The sequence below is a fragment of the Carcharhinus amblyrhynchos genome, chromosome 31, assembly GCF_965287045.1.
Source record: "Carcharhinus amblyrhynchos chromosome 31, sCarAmb.v2.hapA, whole genome shotgun sequence".
In the NCBI taxonomy this organism is placed as follows: domain Eukaryota; kingdom Metazoa; phylum Chordata; class Chondrichthyes; order Carcharhiniformes; family Carcharhinidae; genus Carcharhinus; species Carcharhinus amblyrhynchos.
The window spans coordinates 15943462-15963515 of NC_137354.1; the positions used below are offsets into that span (position 1 = coordinate 15943462).

Sequence of the window (20054 nt, forward strand, 5' to 3'; positions counted from 1 at the left end):
GCCAACCACTGTCAGAACCAAAAAGATATTCGGACAAAGCGTTTGTGAATTTTAGATCCTTTATTGCCCTCTTATCGATAAGGAGAGAACTGATGAATTCCTAAAGTTTCTTCAGTCTGCCTTGCCCAATTGTGTACAGTCAGCCTTTTTTTTACAGGGCACAACTTCTAGTAAAGATAATTGTTTCTGATCACGCACACTGGTAAATTGTTTACATATGATACAAAGAGATAGGCCTGGGACAATAGCTGTTTAATCACGTCCCATTGGTAATGTTGTAATCTTTAGTGGTAGATGGGTAGAATGCCCATTCAGACAATGGTCACTTAATCGTGTCTTTTATCACAGTTTCAGTGCCATTAGCAAGGACATTCAGCTGTGATCTTTTGATAGATATAGTGAAACATCCCCTTTGTCTGCACTGACTATTTCACGTATGTGCAAGGACAGCCAGTCTACAACGAGGGTGCTACTAATTTTTCAGGCACCCTGGCTGACCCCCTTCTGAGTTCAGGTCCCCTTTCCCACACCGTCATCTTATAAGACAGAACTCTGTCTGAGGGGTGCCAAATAGAGGTGTATAAGATTACAAGGAGCATAGAGAAGGTGGGATAGGAAGGCACCTTTTCCATTATTAGAGAGCTCAATAACCAGGGGACACAGACTTAAGGTAAGATGTAGAAGGCTAAGAGGGGGATTGAGGAGAAACATTTTCATGCAGAGGGTGTTGGGAGTTTGGAACTCTTTTGCCTGGAAGGGTGTTTGAGTCAGAAACTCTCCAAACATTTAAGAAGCATTTAGGCATTTGTTTGCGTTGCTGTAACCTCCAGGGCTATGGGCCAAGCGCTGGAAAAAGGATGAGCGTAGTCAGATCTTTGATGACCGGCATGGACAAGATGGGCTGAATGGCCTCTTTCTGTACCACACAGAGTCTATGTATTTATATATGAAATGTGCTGGATAATTTCCGGAGTCTTAGGGGGAGGCATGGAGAGATTTCTTTGCCAAAGGAGCACAAAATCCACTCCGGGTTTTGTCAACCGCACTTTATCTTGAGTCTTCTGAGGTCACAGCTGCAGAGAGCTTTATGAGCTGCTCCAATAGAATCAGACACCTTTGCAGGAATGTACGTGAAGCATCCTCAATGAGTGTCTGTCTCTCTGTGAATGGGTGCACACTAATTGAGAGTTACATTACTATTGAACATCAAGTATTTTAGAAAGACAACATTAAACGTCAGGCATCCCAGAGTGTAGCAGAACTTCAATCTCTGATGAAGGTAAGTATTTTCTTAAAAAATGCACGTTTGTCTAAAGAAATGGAGCAGATTTATTTACATTGTGTGTTCTTACAGATGTGTACTCTTCCGTCCTGTCTGCCAGGATGGTTCGAAAAATGTGCTGGTTTGTACAGATAGATAAGCGACACACTTGCTATCTCATTCTGTGGTGGGGCATTACCTGAAACACTTCAGTCTAAGGAAGCGTTGGCTTATCGATGGTTAGAAATGTTGAGTCAATATAGAAAAATGCCAACTAATCCTGAGAAATCACTGATCAATAAAAAAAAGTTCACATCTGACGAAAACAGGAATTAAAAGCTAAGTAAACTTGTCCAAGTATCAGATTTGTCCAAAAAGACTTTTCTTCTGACTTCTAAACATTCAGAACTATTGAGTGTACAAGAATCATGTTAGTGGTCGATTATATGTACAATTGAAAGCATTCACTCTAATGCAACATAATATAACATATATGATAGCTACAGTGAGATCCTGAACTCAGTGCAGGATCAGAGTCAATGTGTCTAGTTTGTTGTGCCTCTTTCTTTGATATGGTGGTGCACCTTCACACCTCATTTGACCTCTAGTTACACCTCAATGCCAAATTCTGATTAGCTGACATCAACGTACCAAATCGGAACAGGGTTACAGAAACAGATCAGATATTCCTGCTCTGCCAAGATAGATACTTGGAAGAGGCACTTGCTAACTAATGCCTTAGCCTTGAACTTTTTGTGACATTTTATTTGTCATCAGGTTTAAGACATGATGAGTTTTGCTTCAGAAATGTAACCAAACGCGTGGAAGTTTTGGCAAAAAATAATGAACTTCAATCAAAACACAAGGTCTTGTAAGTTTACCCAAGGATTCACCTTCAGTAGCCTTCATGGTTGATTATACCTTGGGAAGGGCAACATGGTGGCACAGTGGTTAGTACCGTTGCCTCGCTGCACCAGGGACCCGGGATCGATTCCAGGCTTGGGTGACAGTCTGTGTGCAGTCTGCACGTTGTCCCCGTGTCTGCGAGGGTTTCCTCCCACAGTCCAAAGATGTGCAGGTAGGTGGATTGGCCATGTTAAATTGTCCCTTAGTGTCCAAAAATGTGAAGGTTAGGTGGATTGGGTATGCTATATTTTCCCTTAGTGTCCAAAGATATGTTGGTTAGGTGCACTGGCTAGGCTAAATTGCCCCTTTAGTGTGCCAACATGTGGAGATCAGGTGGATTAGTCATGGTAAAATGCCTAAGGTTGTGGGGATAGGGCGGAGAGAGAGGGCCTGGCTAAAATGCTCTGTCAGAAAGCTCGTGTAGACTCAATGGTCCGAATGGCCTCCTTCTGCACTGTAGGAATTCTATGGTTCCATGTGTGTGTGTGTGTGTGTGTGTGTGTGTATGTGAGTGTGTGTGTGTATGTGTGTGTGTGTGTGTGTGTATGTGAGTGTGTGTGTGTGTGTGTGCGCGTGTGTCTGTGCGTGTGTGTGTGTCTGTGCGTGTGTGTCTGTGCGTGTGCGTGTGTGAGAGACACTTTCCACTCATTTCTACCTGTTCAAAGTGGTAGGGTTTCCACCTTGAATCACTTTTTATTATCCCCTCAGCACCCTCAGGCCCCCTGAAAAAGTGTAAGAAACTTACGAAGGAATGCAATCAATTTTTTTTAAAAGCAGAAACCAACAATTAATTGGAGCTGTATTAAAACTGAGTTCCTTTGGATTGAAACTCCTATTAAAACTTCACAGCTGCGCTCACAAACAGAGAATATGAAGTGTATAAAGGCTTTGTATTCTCAGCCTTGCCCCTCGCCTGTGGTGTGGTGATCCTCAGGTTAAATCGCTACCAAGCAGCTCTCCCCCTCAAAGGGGAAAGCAGCCTTTCGTTACCTGTTTCTACTTTACCTTTTACTCTTTTACAAGCAACACGATTTTGAAGTACTGATGGTTTAGTTCAAAACATCTGCGGTAGCTGAGGTGCAACTTGCCTTCTTCTAGTTAGAATCATAGAATCCCTACAGTGCAGAAGGGGGCCATTCAGCCCATCGAGTCAGCACCGACCACAATCCCACCCAGGCCCTATTCCCATAGCCTCACATATTTACCCTGCCAATGCCCCGACACTAGAGTCCAATTTAGCACAGCCAATCAACCTAACCCGTGCATCTTTGGACTGTGGGAGGAAACCGGAGCACCCGGAGGAAACCCACGTGGACACGGAGAGAATGTGCAGGCTCCAAGTAGACAAGCTGGAATTGAACCCAGGTCCCCGGCGCTGTGAAGCAGCAGTGCTAACCCACAGTGCTGCCATTAAAAGAACGAGGAGGTGGCCTCAAGCCCACTGGCAAGACGGGCTCTACATTCAAAATTCCTCCCATGGCCAGCGCCCGGACTCAGTCTGGGAAGGGTTACAAATGGGAAGCACACTTTGCAAAATGAGTTTCTGAGACGTTTCTTCTTTCTTAAGTCAGGCAGCGACAAAGGCAGCAAGTCAGCCGACATCTCAACCATAGGACAGTGAGTGGCGTGGGCAGGAGACAGAGAATGAAAGGAGAGAGGAGAGAAATGTAGGGAAGGCAACAGGACACGATACAGATTGTGTTCTCGACAAGCAAAGGAGATTTCAGCTAATGTAAGCTGCTTAGCACGTTTACCTCCTAATTATGTTGACCGCACATACTATCAGTAATCCATCACGTGAAGAAGACAAATAAAATCGTAATCTATTTATACAGTAGGTTTTCAGCAGGAAACATGTGCAAGGCATTTACCTTGAACCATCCTCCTCAATAAAAGACTTATCTGATACATTCCTAACTGCAATTCAAGAATGCAAACTGTACTCAAATAGAATGATTTGAAAAACATCTGAATTACTAGTTAATCAACATGATAGTGCCCTCCACAATTTAGACAGATAACAAAACTTCTCCGTCGCCAGCAGATAATAATGTTGATTTTCTATCTAGTCTCAAATCACTTGCCGCTTGGACCAAACAAAATAGAAGTTAGACATTGCCACCCAGTTTTCTGATAGTTAGCTCAATTGCAAGGTTTCAGTGTATAATCACATGGACACAAGTGACGGAAGCAGAACATCTGTAGGGAAGATAGACTGGGTCAGTTACAGGGGAGAGTCACAACAGGGAACAACTTCAAATGCATCTCAATGTACTGTCTGTCGTCCTTTGCTATGCTGAAGGAATGGAGAGAAAGAGAGTCATAAAGGTTTACAGCATGGAAACAGTCCTTTGGCCCAACTTGTCCACGCTGCCCTTTTTCTTAACCACTAAACTAGTCCCAGTTGCCTGTGTTTGGGCCCATATCCCTCTATACCCATCTCATCCATGCAACTGTCTAAATGCTTCTTAAAAGACAAAGTTGTACCTGCCTCTGGCAGACACTCATCTGTGAAAATATTGCCCCTCCGGACCCTTTTGTATCTCTCCCCTCTCACCTTAAACCTATGCCCTCTAGTTTTAGACTCCCCTATCTTTGGGAAAAGATACTGACTATCTCGCTGATCTGTGCCTCAACAAGATCACCCCTCAACCTCCTGTGCTCCAGGGAAAAAAGTCCCAATCTATCCAGCCTCTCTTTATAACTCAAACCATGTAAAGGGGACGGAAGGTGCTGTCATCCATTGGAGCTAAAACCAGTCAGCCCAATGGAAGTTAGTGTGAAAAGTTACAAATAACCAAAGTAGAAAACTGGAGATCGAGTAATGATCAGGTCTTGGAAAGAAATAGGAACAAGAGTAGGCCATTCTGCCCTTTGAACCTGCCCTGCCATCCAGCAAGATCATGGGTGATCTTCAACTTCAGCTCCCACTCCCTACACCATTGTCATATCCCTTAATTCCCTCACCACCCAAGAATCTTCAAGATGTCCAACCATGGAGCACCCACAACTATCTGGGATACTGAATTCCAAAAATTCACAATCCTTTTAAATAAGGAAATGTCTCACCTCGGTTCTAAATGACTGACCCTTATTCTGAGACCGTTACCACTTGTTCTGGATTTACAGCACTCACTCTTATCGAGATACTAAGCATTTTGTACAATTAGTAAATCAACCCTCACACTTCTAAACTAGAGGGAGTACAGGCCTAATCTACTCAATCTTTCCTTATTTGGCAACACCCTCCCTCAAAACTCACATAGCATCCAGGTGTGGCCTCCTCAATATCCTGTTTGGAGGGGAGTGGGAGAAGGGTTGCTGTTCCTAATCTGAAACATTACTGAAGGTTTGATCAGAACATTCTGACCGTATTTTTTTCAGTTTTTCAAATTTATTATTGTCACAAGTCGGTTTACATTAACACTGCAATGAAGTTACTGTGAAAATCCCCTAGTCGCCACAATCTGTCGCCTGTTCGATAACACTGAGGGAGAATTTAGCATGGCCAATTCACCTAACCAGCACGTCTTTTTAGACAGTGGGAGGAAACTGCAGCACCACGGAGGAAACCCACACAGACATGGGGAGAATGTGCAAACTCCACATGGACAGGACCCAAGCCGGGAATCGAATTTAGGTCCCTGGCGCTGTGAGGCAGCAGTGCTAACCACTGTGTCACCGTGTCGCCCATGGAGGGCCTGTGGGGGTTGATCAGGTCACTGGGCCAGAGGCTGCCCTGAGTAGGTGGCATCACTCAGTCAAGGGGAGAAAGCGCTATATCAGATAGAGAGTCATAGAATCAAACAGCGAAGGAAAGGCCTTTGGCCCATTGAGTCCGCACTAACAATAACTCCCACTAAAGGCCACTAATCCCATTTTTCTCACTTGTTTTATATCCTTGAATGTTATGATATTTCAAGTGCTCATCCAAGTTTTGTTTCAAGGTTGTAAGAGTTCCAGCCCCCACCACCTTCCCAGGCAGTGCATTCCAGATACCCACCACCCCCTGAATGGAAAAGTGTTTTTTTCAAATCCCCCCTGAATCTCCTGCCCCTCACCCTAAAACCATGTCCCCTCGTGATAGACCCCTCAGCCGAGGGGAACAGCTGCTCCCTACTTACCCTGTCCATATCCCTCATAATCTTATACACCTCAATCAAAGTTGGACGAAACCAAAGTTGGAGGAGTTGTAGACAGTGAGGATAGATGTTACAGTTTGCAGACGGACACAGATAAGCTGCAGAGCTGGGCCGAGAGATGGAGTTTAATACGGAAAAGTGTGAGGTGATTCACTTTGGTAAGAATAACAGGAATACAGAATATAGGGCTAATGGAAGGACTCTTAGTAGTGTTGACGAGCAGAGAGATCTCGGGGTACATGTGCATAACTCCCTGAAAGTTGGCACCCAGGTTGATAAGGTTGTTAAGAAGGCGTACGGTGTGTTAGCTTTTATTGGTAGAGGGATTGAATTTCGGAGCCATGAGGTCATGTTACAACTGTACCAAACTCTGGTGCGGCCGCACTTGGAGTATTGCGTACAGTTCTGGTCGCTGCATTATAAGAAAGATGTGGAGGCATTGGAAAGGGTGCAGAGGAGGTTTACCAGGATGTTGCCTGGTATGGTGGGAAAGTTTTATGAGGAAAGGCTGAGGGACTTGAGGTTATTTTCATTGGAGAGAAGAAGGTTACAAGGTGACCTGATTGAGGCATACAAGATGATCAAAGGACTGGATAGGGTGGATAGTGAGAGCCTTTTACCTCAGATGGTGACGGCTAACACAGGGGACATAGCTTTAAATTAAGGGCTGGTATTTATAGGACGGATGTCAGAAGTAGGTTCTTTACTCAGAGGGTAGTAAGGTCGTGGAATGCCCTGCCTGCAGCAGTTGTGGACTCGCCAACTTTAAGGGCGTTCAAATGATCAGTGAATAGGCATACGGATAACATTGGAATAGTCTAGGTTAGAGAGTCATTAGATTGGTTCCACTGGTCGGCGCAACATCGAGGGCCAAAGGGCCTGTACTGCGCTGTAATGTTCTATAAGATTCTATAAGATTCAATCAAGTCCCCCTGCCCTCAGCCTTCTCTGCTTCAGAGAAAACAATCCAAGCCTATCTAGTCTCCTTTTGCAAATGGTCTTGTCAAATAATCTCCATCAAAATGCAAACCCAATGATTTCCCGAGCTTCCCACGGAAGCGCCCTGGAGGTCCATGCGCCATTTCGGGAGACTCCCACCAATTCCGGGAGGGCTGCATGAAGCATTCCTGGATGAACCAAAACACACACATTCATTGGACTCTTTGAAGAGTCGGATGCAAACACTGGTAGATTCAGGTGCCTCCTTGTTTGCCTGTTGCTGAGTGTGACTGATTTCCAACAGTGCAGCTCACGGTGATGCTGGGAGTGTCAGGGAAATCCCCATTGGAATTGTCATCTGAAGCAAGCCTTTGGCCCCGATTTCAATTTGCAAAGAGACTGGTGTTGACTTCTGGCATGTGTGAGGATGCCCCCGTTTGACCTTATCCAATATGCCGGCAAGTGCATGCACGTCTTGCCCACCACTACAGGGCTCCAGTACTGCACTGGAGTCTACCTGTCTCTGGAGTGGATCATCAAATCCTAGGCATTCCTACTCAGGGACAAGACCAACTAAATTATCCACGTTAGCTTAAAACAATGCGAAGTAAGTAGGATTGTATAGAAAAAGAGAAAGTTGGGGAGAGGGGAGAAAACAGATACATTAAATGAGGCTAGTGAATGAAAGGAACTGGAAGGTCCTTTATAGAAATGCACCTCCAACATTTTTCTGTTTTTATTTAACATTGTGCAGGCTACATTGTGGATTGGCCATGCTAAATTGGCCCTTAATTAGAATCCTACAATGCAGTAGGAGGCCATTTGGCCCATCGAATCTGAACCGACCACAATCCCACCCAGACCCTATATGCACAACCCCATGCATTTACCCTAGTTAGTTTACCTGACATTAAGGGGAAATTTAGCATGGCCAATCCACCTAACCTGCACATCTTTGGACTGTGGGAGGAAACCGGAGCACCCAGAGGAAACCCATGGGGGCTAATGTGCAAACTCCACACAAATAGTAACCCAAACTGGGAATCAAACCCAGGTCCCTGGTGCTGGGAGGCAGCAGTGCTAACCACTGTGCTGCCATGCCACCCCTCAGTGTCCAAAGATGTGCAGGTTGGATGGATTGGCCATGCTAAATTGCCCTTTAGTGTCCAAACATATGTAGGTTAGCTGGATTGACCATGCTAAATAGCCCCTTAGTGTCTAAAGATGTGTAGGTTAGATGGATTGGTCATGCTAAATTGTCCCTTAGAGTCCAAAGATGTGTAGGTTAGATGGATTGGCCATGCTAAATTGTCCCTTAGTGTCCCAAGAGGTATGTGTTAGATGGATTTGCAGGCTAAATACATGGAGTTACGGGCACAGGGTGGGGGAAATGGGGTAAGATACTCTGTCAGAGAGAGTCAGTACAGATTCAAGGGGCTGAGTGGCCTCCTTCTGCCCTGTCGGTATTCTATGATTGTATTAGTTGTGTGAAAAAAGAAAGAATCGTGGAAATGGTATGAAACTATTTAACCAGCCCGGATTTTTCCAGTGACATTACTATCTGGGCTTTGCTGCACATCCATATCTCGGCTGCAGTGCCTGCACAGCTGAAATATTGAACAGCGCAGCTTGCCACTTGCTCTGGCCTCTGGTGTCTATAAATAGAACAGAGCTGAGCTCTCGGCGAAGCTGCAGCCTCTTTCACTGCTGAGTGGCACTAGCCCAGAGCCAGGTGGACACTGACTGCGGTTCTTATTATTAGGTGGACAGGCAAGGAGAGTGACGCAGGGAGCAGATTAGATGCTGCGGATGCCAACGCTTCCACGATTTTACCATCTTTTTCGTTTAATTTGGCACATTGAAAGCGGAGGGAGGTAAGGATAAAAAAAACCCCCGCTGCGATTTCACCCAGCGTTCGAGAGCGAAGGGTGGGTTAAAACACTGGAAATCGGAATTAAGATCGGGATTCCGCTGGATAATTGCTACAGAAATATAAATCCACTTTTATATTTCAGCCATTGATCATCCTCCTATTCTGATTTCTGTTTAGATTTCCAGCATTCACACTCCTTTCTTAAACTCAGCTATTTCCTTTTCTTAAAACTCTAGGGGGTGGGGGCGGTGGGGTGTGATGATCTTACCATCGGCCGGACGGTAAGGTCGCAAGAACTTAGAACTAGAACTTAGAATCCCTACAGTGCAGAAAAAGGCCATTCGGCCCATCACGTCTGTACCGACCGCAATCCCACCCAGGCCCTACCCCCATAGCCCCACATATTTACCCACTAATCCCTCTAACCTATACATCGCAGGACACTAAGGGGCAATTTTAGCGCGGTCAATCAACCTAACCCGCACATCTTTGGACTGTGGGAGGAAATTGGAGCACCCGGAGGAAACCCACGCAGACACGAGGAGAATGTACAAGAGAACCGAGAAATCATATTCGCGCCCAATTTCTCGCCTTCAGCATTCTTACCGGCACCGGATACCCGATCAGCGTGAGGCTGATCATAATATTTAAATGTATTCTGAATCTAATTTTAATAGAATTAGTGAGTCCAGGATGGAATTGTTCAAGGCTTGCTTGATTCTGAGGCCTCAACAGGAGAAGTCTTCTCCCAGCGAGGATCACCTATAGTTCCCCCATTAACAGGCATCAGACATGATGTCCTCGCGGGTAGAACTGGAGATCACCGAGCCTAACCTAGGAGGTCGGGGGCGAAAGTGTGCCCTGGTACTGCCCACCGGGCACCCTGGCACTGACAGCATAGGACCCTGGCAGTGCCCATCATACAGCAGGCAGTGCCAAGGGGATGGGGTATGAGGGAGTGTGGCCTGAGGGGCAGAGCCAGATGGGGGCGGGCCATTTGTGGGGCAGGGGAAATAGTCTGCAACAGTGATTGGCTGAGAGGAGGTGTGGATGGGAATTGGCCATGGAGAACCACAGTTTCGATGGGGGGGAAGGGGTGACGGGGCACAGAAATCTGCACATGCGCAATGGTGCCTTCTGTTGCTATTAGCGGGTTTTTGGGTGATTTAGGCCTCGCCCACTCCTCTTGCTGGTGGAAAGCAAGTTTGACAAGATTTCTTTTGACCAAATCAGATAAGAATCGATTTTCAAGTCACCCAAAATAATCAACGCAAATTTCTCTTGTTTTCATGCTCATTCGGGACTTAGAATTTGTTTGTAAGATCACTCCCTAGTGTAAATACCACAGTGACAGGATCTTGCCAGACCAGTCACTGATTTCTTGAGGGTATTCTGAAATAACAAAAAGTGTTAAAATTAGTGGCTTCGAAGTAAAAGAGATTTGTGTAGATTTGCATAAAACTGTTAGGCCTCATCTGAACTACATTCAGCTCTGGATGATATACCCGAACAGCGATGTGAAGGTATTGCAGAGAGTATAGAGGAGGTTCACAAGAATGAACCTAGGGATAAAAAACTAGCTACAAGGATAGATCGGAGAGGTTGGATCTGTTTTCACTGGAGAAAGAAGGTAAGAGGAGACTCTCTAGGGGCAAATCTCTAGGGGTAAAGTTAGGGACCAGATCAGAAACTCCAGGGTATATTGTGAAGTTTAGCCTAGATCCCAACTTTATTTGATTTTGGCGTTAGTATGAACGAGGTCTGGGATTCTCCCCCAAAAAAAGTGCCCGTGGTGGGGGGTGGGGAGAAACAGGAGATTTTTCTGCCCATTTTTGGGTAATACTTACCTAACGAATCTGACATGCAGAGTGCCTCAGAGAGATTCACAACAGAAAGTAGTGGGTGGGATCTATTCCCACCAAGAGGGCGGCAGCATATGGCAGAGTGGGCCACTACGCATGCACCAATCTGTCAGTGCAGGGATCGGCGCATGGCCCCTTGCATTGCCAGCCTCCTGACTGTTGGCCTCCACACTCTTAATCACTGGCCTCCGGACACTCCCAGGCCAGCCCTGATCTCTCCCCTTCCCCAAGGCCAGCCCCAACCCACCCTGCCATCCCCAATCTCCCCCCTCATGGTCAGACCCGAACCACTCCCCACAACCGCACCAACCCGCCAGCCGATGGCTAGCCCCAACCCTGCACACTTGATTGTTCCTTCATTCCTTCCTTCACTGACCCCACTGCAGAGTAGCAGCGGGTCCCCCTTGTCCCCCATCGATCACCCCCCAGTTCGATTGAGGTACTCAAAAGGGAATTGGATAACTGAAAAACAAAAATGTGCAAGATTAAAGGGATAAGGCAGGGGAGTGGGAATAGGCAGAATGCTCTTTCAGTGAGACACTGCATATTCAATGGGCCGAATGGCCTTCATCTGCTTTATACAATTTCTGTGGCCCTGTGATCTAAAGTATCTGAAGGGGGGCACAGTGGTTAGCACTGATGCCTCAGAGCGCCAGGGCCCCAGGTTCAATTCCAGCCTCGGGTCACTGTCTGTGTGGAATCGTAGAATCACTACAGTTCAAAAGGAGGCCATTCGGCCCATCAAGTCTGCACCGACCACTATCCTACCCAGGCCCTATTCTCATAACCCTATCTACTTGCCCTACTAATCCCCCGACACTGAGGGGCAATTCAGCGTGGCCAATCAACCTAACCCGCACATCTTTGGACTATGGGAGGAAACCGGAGCATCCAGAGGAAACCCATGCAGACACGGGGAGAATGTGCAAACGCCATAAGGCAGTAACCCGAGGCCGGAATTGAACCCTGGTCCCTGGTGCTGTGCGGCAGCAGTGCTAACCACTGTGCCACCGTGCCGCCCCAAAGAGTTTGCACATTCTCCCCGTGTCTGCGTGGGTTTCCTCCGGGTGCTCCGACTTCCTCCCACACTCGGGTTAGGTTGATTGGCCATGCTTAGTGTCAGGGGGATTAGCAAGGGATATGTGCGGGGTTACGGGAATAGGGCCTGGGTGGGCTTGTTATGGTGCAGACTCAAGGGGTAGAGTGGCCTCCTTCTGTACAGTAGGGAACCTATAATTCTATAACCGTAGGTTATGGTGCTGTTTGAATGTAGAATTCAACTCAGTTTTTTCTTCTTTCCGGTTCTTTCCTAGGACATGAGGCTGAAACAGCTGATTCTGGTAGACCACCTGCCCACGATCTTTGAAACCCACGATGAGATGTATCACGATGCTCTGTACACTAAAGACGGGGGTCTTGGTACCAGCTGCAGTCCTTCCCAAACCCAAGATGACTACCTGAAATCTATCTGTCAGCTGGCACAGCCCACCTTCCTGTTCGACACGTCTTCGAGGACACAGAACTTGCCTCAGGCAGACCCCTCACTCAGGACCTCCAATCAGACGGTCAGTCGCCTCCATCAGGCTGAGCCTCCTCCACCCCTGACCCTACCGAGAAGCAGCAAGAAGGGCAATCGCCTGCCCGATGCTTTGTCCCGGGACGGTCTTACAATGGCGGTGGACGGCCAGCATTCCAGCCATGCCCCGGGAGACAGCTCGGATCCACTCACCTGGCTCTTTGGACCATCGGGTAAAGAAAACCGTCAACGACTCTCACAGCAACACCCCCTGGTTGTTTACCCCAGAGTGGAGAACCGCACCGCCAGGAGGTCTCACGGGCTCGCTCCTGACCACACCGTCACGGCAGCAAAAAGAGCTCATGGAAAGCAACCACCGCCGCCACAGGGCAGGGCATCATCGACGGGGCAGCGTGCTAACATCGCGAGAGGAAAGCTTGTATCTCCAGGACTGACTGCATACCATCAATGTGGTAAAAAGTAGCGCCACACGTCCGAGCGCCTTAGAGGTCCAAACATTTGCCGACCAGGACAGGGTTCTTAAAAGCGTGCTCACGAAGCAGGGAGAGAAGAAAATGGTCATTTTCAACTGTGCGAAGGTCAGCAACACCTCCTCCTCATCCAACCCCCCCAACACTATCACCACCACCACCGCTTGGAATGATTCAACACTCCACTACGTTCGGGCCTCCCTCACCTCCACAGGAACTGACTGAGTACCGGAAGCTTCCACATCTGCACGGGTTCAAGCTGAGATGAACTGACTTGCCCACCCAGTTCTGAGTGGGGTCGGGACCACAGCTCTTTTATATAATGGCAGCTCACCAAATTTTTCTATCTGACTTTATTCTCTCTCCCTCCATGCATATTGATTGTCTCTTTGTTTATCCTGAGCCCCCATTCAAGGGTCAGCCCAAAATCATGTCCTTATTTGGATAAGGAAGTCCTCCCCCACTCCCATCACTGCAACCAATCAATCCCACCCTTCGTTAATGGGGAATCCTACCTGCACGCACTGTGGGAAATGGGTTTGAATTGACTTTCTTCCTGAAGCAATGAAGACACACACACACGCTTTCATCAAAGATCCAAACATGGTGGGAGTGCACAAATCCATTTGGGATCCAAACTATTGGTCCCAAACTAACCAGCTGGTGTCATAGAATCCCTACACAAAGAATCCTAACAGTGCAAACAGTGCAGAAGGGGGCCATTCGGCCCATCGATTCTGCACCAACAGCAATCTCACCCAGGCAGGGCCTATCTTTGTAACCCCGTGTAATCCCCCTGACAGTTACGGGCAATCCCACCCCATAACCCCAAGTGTTTACAGCGAATCCCCCCCTAACCTACGCATCTTGAGACACTAAGGGGCAATTTGGTATGGCCAATCCATCTAACCTGCACATATTTGGATTGTGGGAGGAATCCAGAGCATCCGCAGGAACCTCGGGCAGACACGGGGAGAATGTGCAAACTCCACACACACCCGGAGCCAGAATTGAATCTGGGTCCCTGATACAACCACTGTGCCACCCCATTTTAACCTAATGTGCAGGATGGAAAACCCAGGGGATTGACTGCAAGGCTGGTGTTGATTCCACCCAATGTGGTTTGAATTTTGCAACCCAATCTCATTGCTTTCCCAATGGATGAGTCAGGCCAAAGCAGACATCCACCTTCCCTGCATTAAGCCCACTGGAGTAGACAACCTTAACTAATTGCAGAACATGTTTTACTACTCCTGGGGGGGTGAGATTTTCTGGCTTTGTGGTTGGTGCAGGTTTGGAGGGTCAAAGGGCCTGTTCCTGTGCTATAATTTTCTTTGTTCTTAAACCTGAAATTCTCACCCGAGGTCCACGGACCTTTGTGTGGTCTGTCCCCTGCCCGCTACGATTCCTGTGGGACAGGAAACCAACCCCATCCCCCAAACTCCCCAGTGTATTTCACCTGCTTTGTGGTATGATCGCCAGGCATTCCTAATGAGTATCTGAGATCCAAGACCCACTCCATGGAGTTGACTTTGTAAAGGAATTTTATTCAGATGTAAAGGGGCTTTTTAAGCTTTGTCTGAGTGGTATTTTATAAGCTTGTAAAAAAATTCTTTAAAGTGTTTTGTCGATGACTGTTTGGTTATTCAGACAGATTGAGAAATGTGCATGAAGAACAGTAAGAAGTCGCACAGCGCCAACGTTAAAGTCCAACAGGTTGATTTGAAATCACGAGCTTTCGGAGCACTGCTCCTTCACTCACCTGACGAAAGAGCAGCTTTCTGAAAGCTCGTGATTCCAAATAAACCTGTTGGACTTCAACCTGGTGTTGTGAGGCTTCTTACTGTGCCCACCCCAATACAATCTTCACGTTGTGCATTAAGAAGATTAAAGGCACAGTTCTCCCAAAAGGTTTCTCAGTGTGGTCTCCAGTGGGAAATGAGGTGTGATTCCCACCGGGTGGGTTGGGGTATTTCTGATCGCAGTCCACTCACACTTTGACAATTGTTTGGAGGTCGGAGTGGTTTGTGCCATGCAGGGGACCTAAAGGTGCTGGCACCAACCCTTCTCCCACCATGTGAATGACACCCCATTATGGAGTCATTACGGGCCCCACACTCTTCAGGCCCCAATCCTTAGTGCCCTCAGCCATGCCATGTTGCCACTATCAGGACACAGCCTAACATGTCCCTGATGACCTTGGGGCTCCAATTGCCTTCCAGCCCCGCCAGCCCCGCCTCCCCCACCCCAGGGTGGTCATCACATCTGCTCTCTATTTGTGGAGACCAGTGGTGATGCTCACTAGCTTCATGTTGTGCTGGTAGATGGGTTACTTCCAGGAGCCAAGGGAATCTGGCTTAAAACAGATTCTGCATATTTAAATATGCCAATCTGGTTTGCACCCTTCCCTCCTAAATTGTTTCTCAATGGTAGTCTGAATGGCTATGTTTGTCAGTTTTATGGGCCTCTGAGAGGGGAAATTATTCTAAGGGTATTCTCAATGCCTATGTGCTTATTTCAACAGTTTTATGAGCATTTTGAATTCTTGCCAGCGTTATAAGTGGGTCGTAGTCTGATATATATTGCTTCAAAGACATTAAATCAATATGAAAATCAAAGGCCTCCTAAAAGCAGTAAAATTTGCTTCTCCCAGGTGTAGAGTGCACGAGCACCTTCTCCACTGGAGAAAGTACTCTAACACATCAGAGCATGTCAACAATGAAATTTAATCATCACTTGTCTTTTAGAAACAAATCACTCAAATAAATGATCACATTCTATCTAAAAATGAGGTGAAGTTGGCAACACTTATTAAACTTATCTGTTAAAAGCTTCCTGATTCCAGGTTAGGCAACCCCCCACTTTGTCACACACTTCCTCTAAGAAGTCATGAATCATGTCTCCTGCAAAAGTCGGCCTCATTCCATCAGAGTCTGAAATGCCCGCCCCCCCCAAAGGAGTGGACAAGAGTGGGATTGCTGGGTATGGGCTTATTACCCGCAACCTTAACCCAGGGGCACAAAAATTCTACAAGGCAGGAAAGGTGGTGGGAGTCCCGGAATCAGGACCCATTATTTGTAAACCCCCTCATTTCCAATCTGATGCAGATGAAGGCGCGCAAATCCGGGCCAATATCACTACTTCTGAAACTAACAACTCTCGCATAATGGTCCTGACCACATTCAATGATGTAACGCCCATGCAAAGAGGCTTTGAGTTACATTTTCTGACTGGGAGAGTGCAGTTTGGAAACCTTCAGCTCCAATGAGTGCCCTTTCCCAGCATGTGTAAAATGAACATTTCTACCATTTTCTTCATCTCTCAGCTGGCTTTTTGATGGAATTCCTTTTCAGAGAAGTACCTCATCTGGCCACCGAGTGGCGCTCATCCTCCATCTTCACCCCTGAGGTACATCTGCAGTGAGGAAAAGGATGGCGCGTTCTGAACCTGCCGAGCGTATCAGTGAGCCGCAAAATCAATTAAAAAGTCGGAAAACACGGAGAACGCTTCGGGTAGGCGTTTTCCAAGGCGGCCTTCACGTCACACGACAGCGCAGAGTTGCTGAGCAGAGACTGATAGTCAGGTTCTGCACACATGAGGATGGCCTCAACCAGGATCTTGGGTTCATGTCACACTATCTGTAACCCCCACGACTTCCCTGGGCTTGCAACATCTCACTAACTGTCCTGCCTGGGGACAATACACATCTCTTTAACCTATGCTTAATGCTCTCTCCACTCACATTGTCTGCACCTTTTAAGTCTTGGTTAGCTGTAAAGACTCGCATTTTAATCAGTATTCTAGAAACTGTGTGTGCCTTTATATACCCTGTTTCTGATCAGAACTTTCCACTCACCTGACGAAGGGACAGCGTTCCGAAAGTTTGTGGGTTTACTATCAAATAAACTGATTGGACTTTAGCCTGGTGTTGTGTGACTTCTTACTGAGATTACACCACAGATTTGGACCATTCAGCACAACCTATCCAAGCTGGTATGTACACTCTGCTGGCAATGCCTTCCTCCCCTCTTCGGTTAACCCTCAGAATCCCTACAGTGCAGAAAGAGGCCATTTGGCCCATCAGGTCTGTGCCAACTCTCCAAAAGAGCTTCTAGCCTTCTAAGAGCTTCTAGGTTAGGTGTATTGGCCATGCTAAAGTCTCCCTCTGTGTACCCGAACAGGAGCCGGAGTGTGGCGACTAGGGGATTTTCAGAGTAACTTCATTACAGTGTTAATGTACGCCTACTTGTGACTAGTAAATAAATTTTATTTTACTTTACTTAACCTAGGCCCACACCTGCATTTACAATGGCTAATCCATCTGACCTATGCATATTGGGACACTAAGGGGGCAATTTAGCATGGCCAATTCCCTAACCTGGCCATCTTGGGACACTAAAGGACAATTTACCAAGGCTAATCCACCTAATCCACACATTTTGGAACATTAAGGGGGCAGCTTAGCGTGGGTAATCCTCCTGGTCTGCACATCTTTGGACTGTAGGAGGAAGCCGGAGCACCTGGAGGAAACATACAAAGACACGGTAGCACAGTGGTTAGCACTGCTGTCTCACAGCGCCAGGGGCTTGGGTTCGATTCCCAGCTTGGGTCACTGTCTTGTGTGGAGTTTGCACATTTTCCCTGTGTCTGTGTGGGTTCCCTCCGGGTGCTCCGGTTTCCTCCCACAGTCGAAAGATGTGCAGGTTAGATGGATCGGTCATGCTAAATTGCCCCTTAGTGTCAGGAGGACTAGCTAGGGTAAATCATGGGGTTATGGGGATTGGGGGGGGGGGGGGTGGGTGGGATTGTGATCGGTGTAGACTCGATGGGCCAAATGGCCTCCTTCCGCACTGTAGGGATTCTATGATTCTACGATGTGCAAATGCCGTACGGTCACGGGGAGAACGTGTAAATACACAGACAGTGACCCAAGCCGGGAATCAAACCCGGGTCCCTGGCACTGTGGGGCGGCAGTGCCAACCACTATGCCGCCCTGCAGCCCCAATCAGCATAAGCTCATATTCCTTTCTCCCTCATGAATTTATCTATCCAGAAAATTATGCATGTGAAAAGGGGAAATTTGTCAGGGTGGGGGTTGGAGGGGGGTGCGGTGGTGGTTGGTGGTGAGATGATGATGAAGAAGAAGAAGAAGTTGGGAGTGGGGCTAAGTGGGAGCATTTCTGCAGAGGGCCAACACAGAATGATGGGCTGTGGGCCTTTACTGCTATGTTTCACTGTGACTAAAGAGCACACTTTGCACCCGTAACACGGTGCGCCCCAGCTGTGCGGCCGTTAGGTACATTTGAACAGTACATTTTAGTTACTGACCCAGGAAAGTTCCAAAGAGTTAAAAAGTACGCCACGACCCTCCTTCAGCTGGGAGGTTCATCCTCCCAAATAAATAACTTGTCCCACCACGAACGGTTGATCTCCTGCTCCCGTTCCAATATCCCAGCCCGTGATTTAGGGGAGACCATTGCTTGTCTCCAAACTCATTCCAACATCTTGCACAATATCCTGCTGACATGAAACAGTTGTTCACCATGTCCCCACGGGTATTGCTGCAGTGCGCCAGGGTCAGCCAACAACATGATGGTTTCAGTTCACCACAGGGACAACACAATGACACAGTGGCTTGCACTGCTGCCTCACAGCGCCAGGGGCCCGGGTTCGATTCCCGGCTTGGGTCACTGTCTGCACCTTCCGTGGAATCCCTACAGTGCAGAAGGAGGCCGTTCGGCCCGTCGAATCTGCACCGACCACAATCCCACCCAGCCCCTATCCCCATAGCCCCACGTATTTACTCTGTAATCCCCCGACACTAAGTGACAACTTAGCATGGCCCATCAATCCAACCCACACAAACTTTTGTGTGTGGGAGGAAACCGGAGCACCCGGAGGAAACCCACGCAGACACGGGGAGAATGTGAAAATTCCACACAGGCAGTGACCCAAGCCAGGGATCGAACCCCGGTCCCTGGGGCTGTGAGACAGCAGTGCTAACCACTGTGCCATCGTGCCGCCCTGTCGGTGCAGACTTTGCATGTTCTCCCCGTGTCTGCGTGGGTTTTCCTCCAGGTGCTCTGTTTTCCTCCCACAGTCCGAAAGACATGCTGGTTAGGTGCATTGGCCATGCGAAATTCTCCCTCAGTGTACCCGAATAGGCACTGGAATGTGGCAATTAGGGGATTTTCACAGTAACTTCACTGCAGTGTTAATGTAAACCTACCTGTGACTAATAAATCAATAAATAATAATCATTGCTTGCTTTTTGGTTAGGATTTGCTCTTGTGATGGGAAATTTCTTTTGTACAGTTGGAGTTTGCATTCTTTGCTTTTTCATCAAAAAAGTAATATAAAAAATACAATTACAACAGGGAATGTAGTTTTAATGCTGGGACTCTGCCCTATTGCTCTTTCACACAATGTAATAAACAAAATTTAGTCAATCATGCAACAATTCCTGTCAGATGCAGAAATGTCTTACCTTCAGCTGAAACGATGTTATGAAGAATTATAGACTCATGGAATCCTACAGGAGGCCATTCAGCCCATCGAGTCTGTACTGGCCACAATCCCACCCGGGCCCTATCCCCATAACCCCAAGTACTTACCCTGCAAGTCCCCCTGACACTAGGATCAATTTAGCACGGCCAATCCACCCAACCCGCACACCTTTGGACTGTGGGAGGAAACAGGAGCACCTGGAGGAAACCCACGCAGATACGGAGAGAATGTGCAGACTCCACACAGACAGTGACCCAAGCTGGGAATCGAACCCGGGTCTCTGGTGCGGTGAGGCAGCCGTGCCAACCGCTGTGCTGACAGGAATGATGGTTCGTGTAAAAATGAGATTCTCAGTCTGCAGCTCTGAAAGGCTTTCTTCTGAGTTTAGGGGGCTCTTGGTGAGGGCACAAAGAGGGAGCTTTAAGCTGAATCCAACATTGCGGACCAGTTCAACTGAGAATGTCGGATGGTGACAAGACAGTCCCCATTTGACTCGCACCCCTTTCACATTCATTCACTCCCTGCAACACCAATAAACAATACCGTCAGATCACTAC

At 47.5% G+C, this 20054-nt stretch overlaps 2 protein-coding genes across 8 annotated transcripts in view; one reads left to right on the forward strand and one right to left on the reverse strand.

Annotated features, from left to right (window-relative positions):
* The window catches only part of rassf4a (Ras association domain family member 4a), a 244262-nt gene that overhangs the window by 22335 nt on the left and 201873 nt on the right, over positions 1-20054 (reverse strand). The window lies entirely within an intron of this gene.
* LOC145360372 (protein DEPP1-like) lies at positions 1004-16897 on the forward strand. 2 transcript variants are annotated; one of them, XM_080215554.1, is made up of 3 exons: positions 1004-1279; positions 9011-9122; positions 12297-16897. In XM_080215554.1, the coding sequence occupies exon 3, from the start codon at positions 12300-12302 to the stop codon at positions 12981-12983; it is 684 nt and encodes a 227-aa protein (XP_080071680.1). In that variant the 5' UTR covers positions 1004-1279; positions 9011-9122; positions 12297-12299; the 3' UTR covers positions 12984-16897. The 2 variants fall into 2 exon arrangements, with proteins under 2 accessions (XP_080071680.1, XP_080071679.1); XM_080215553.1 differs by lacking the exon at positions 9011-9122.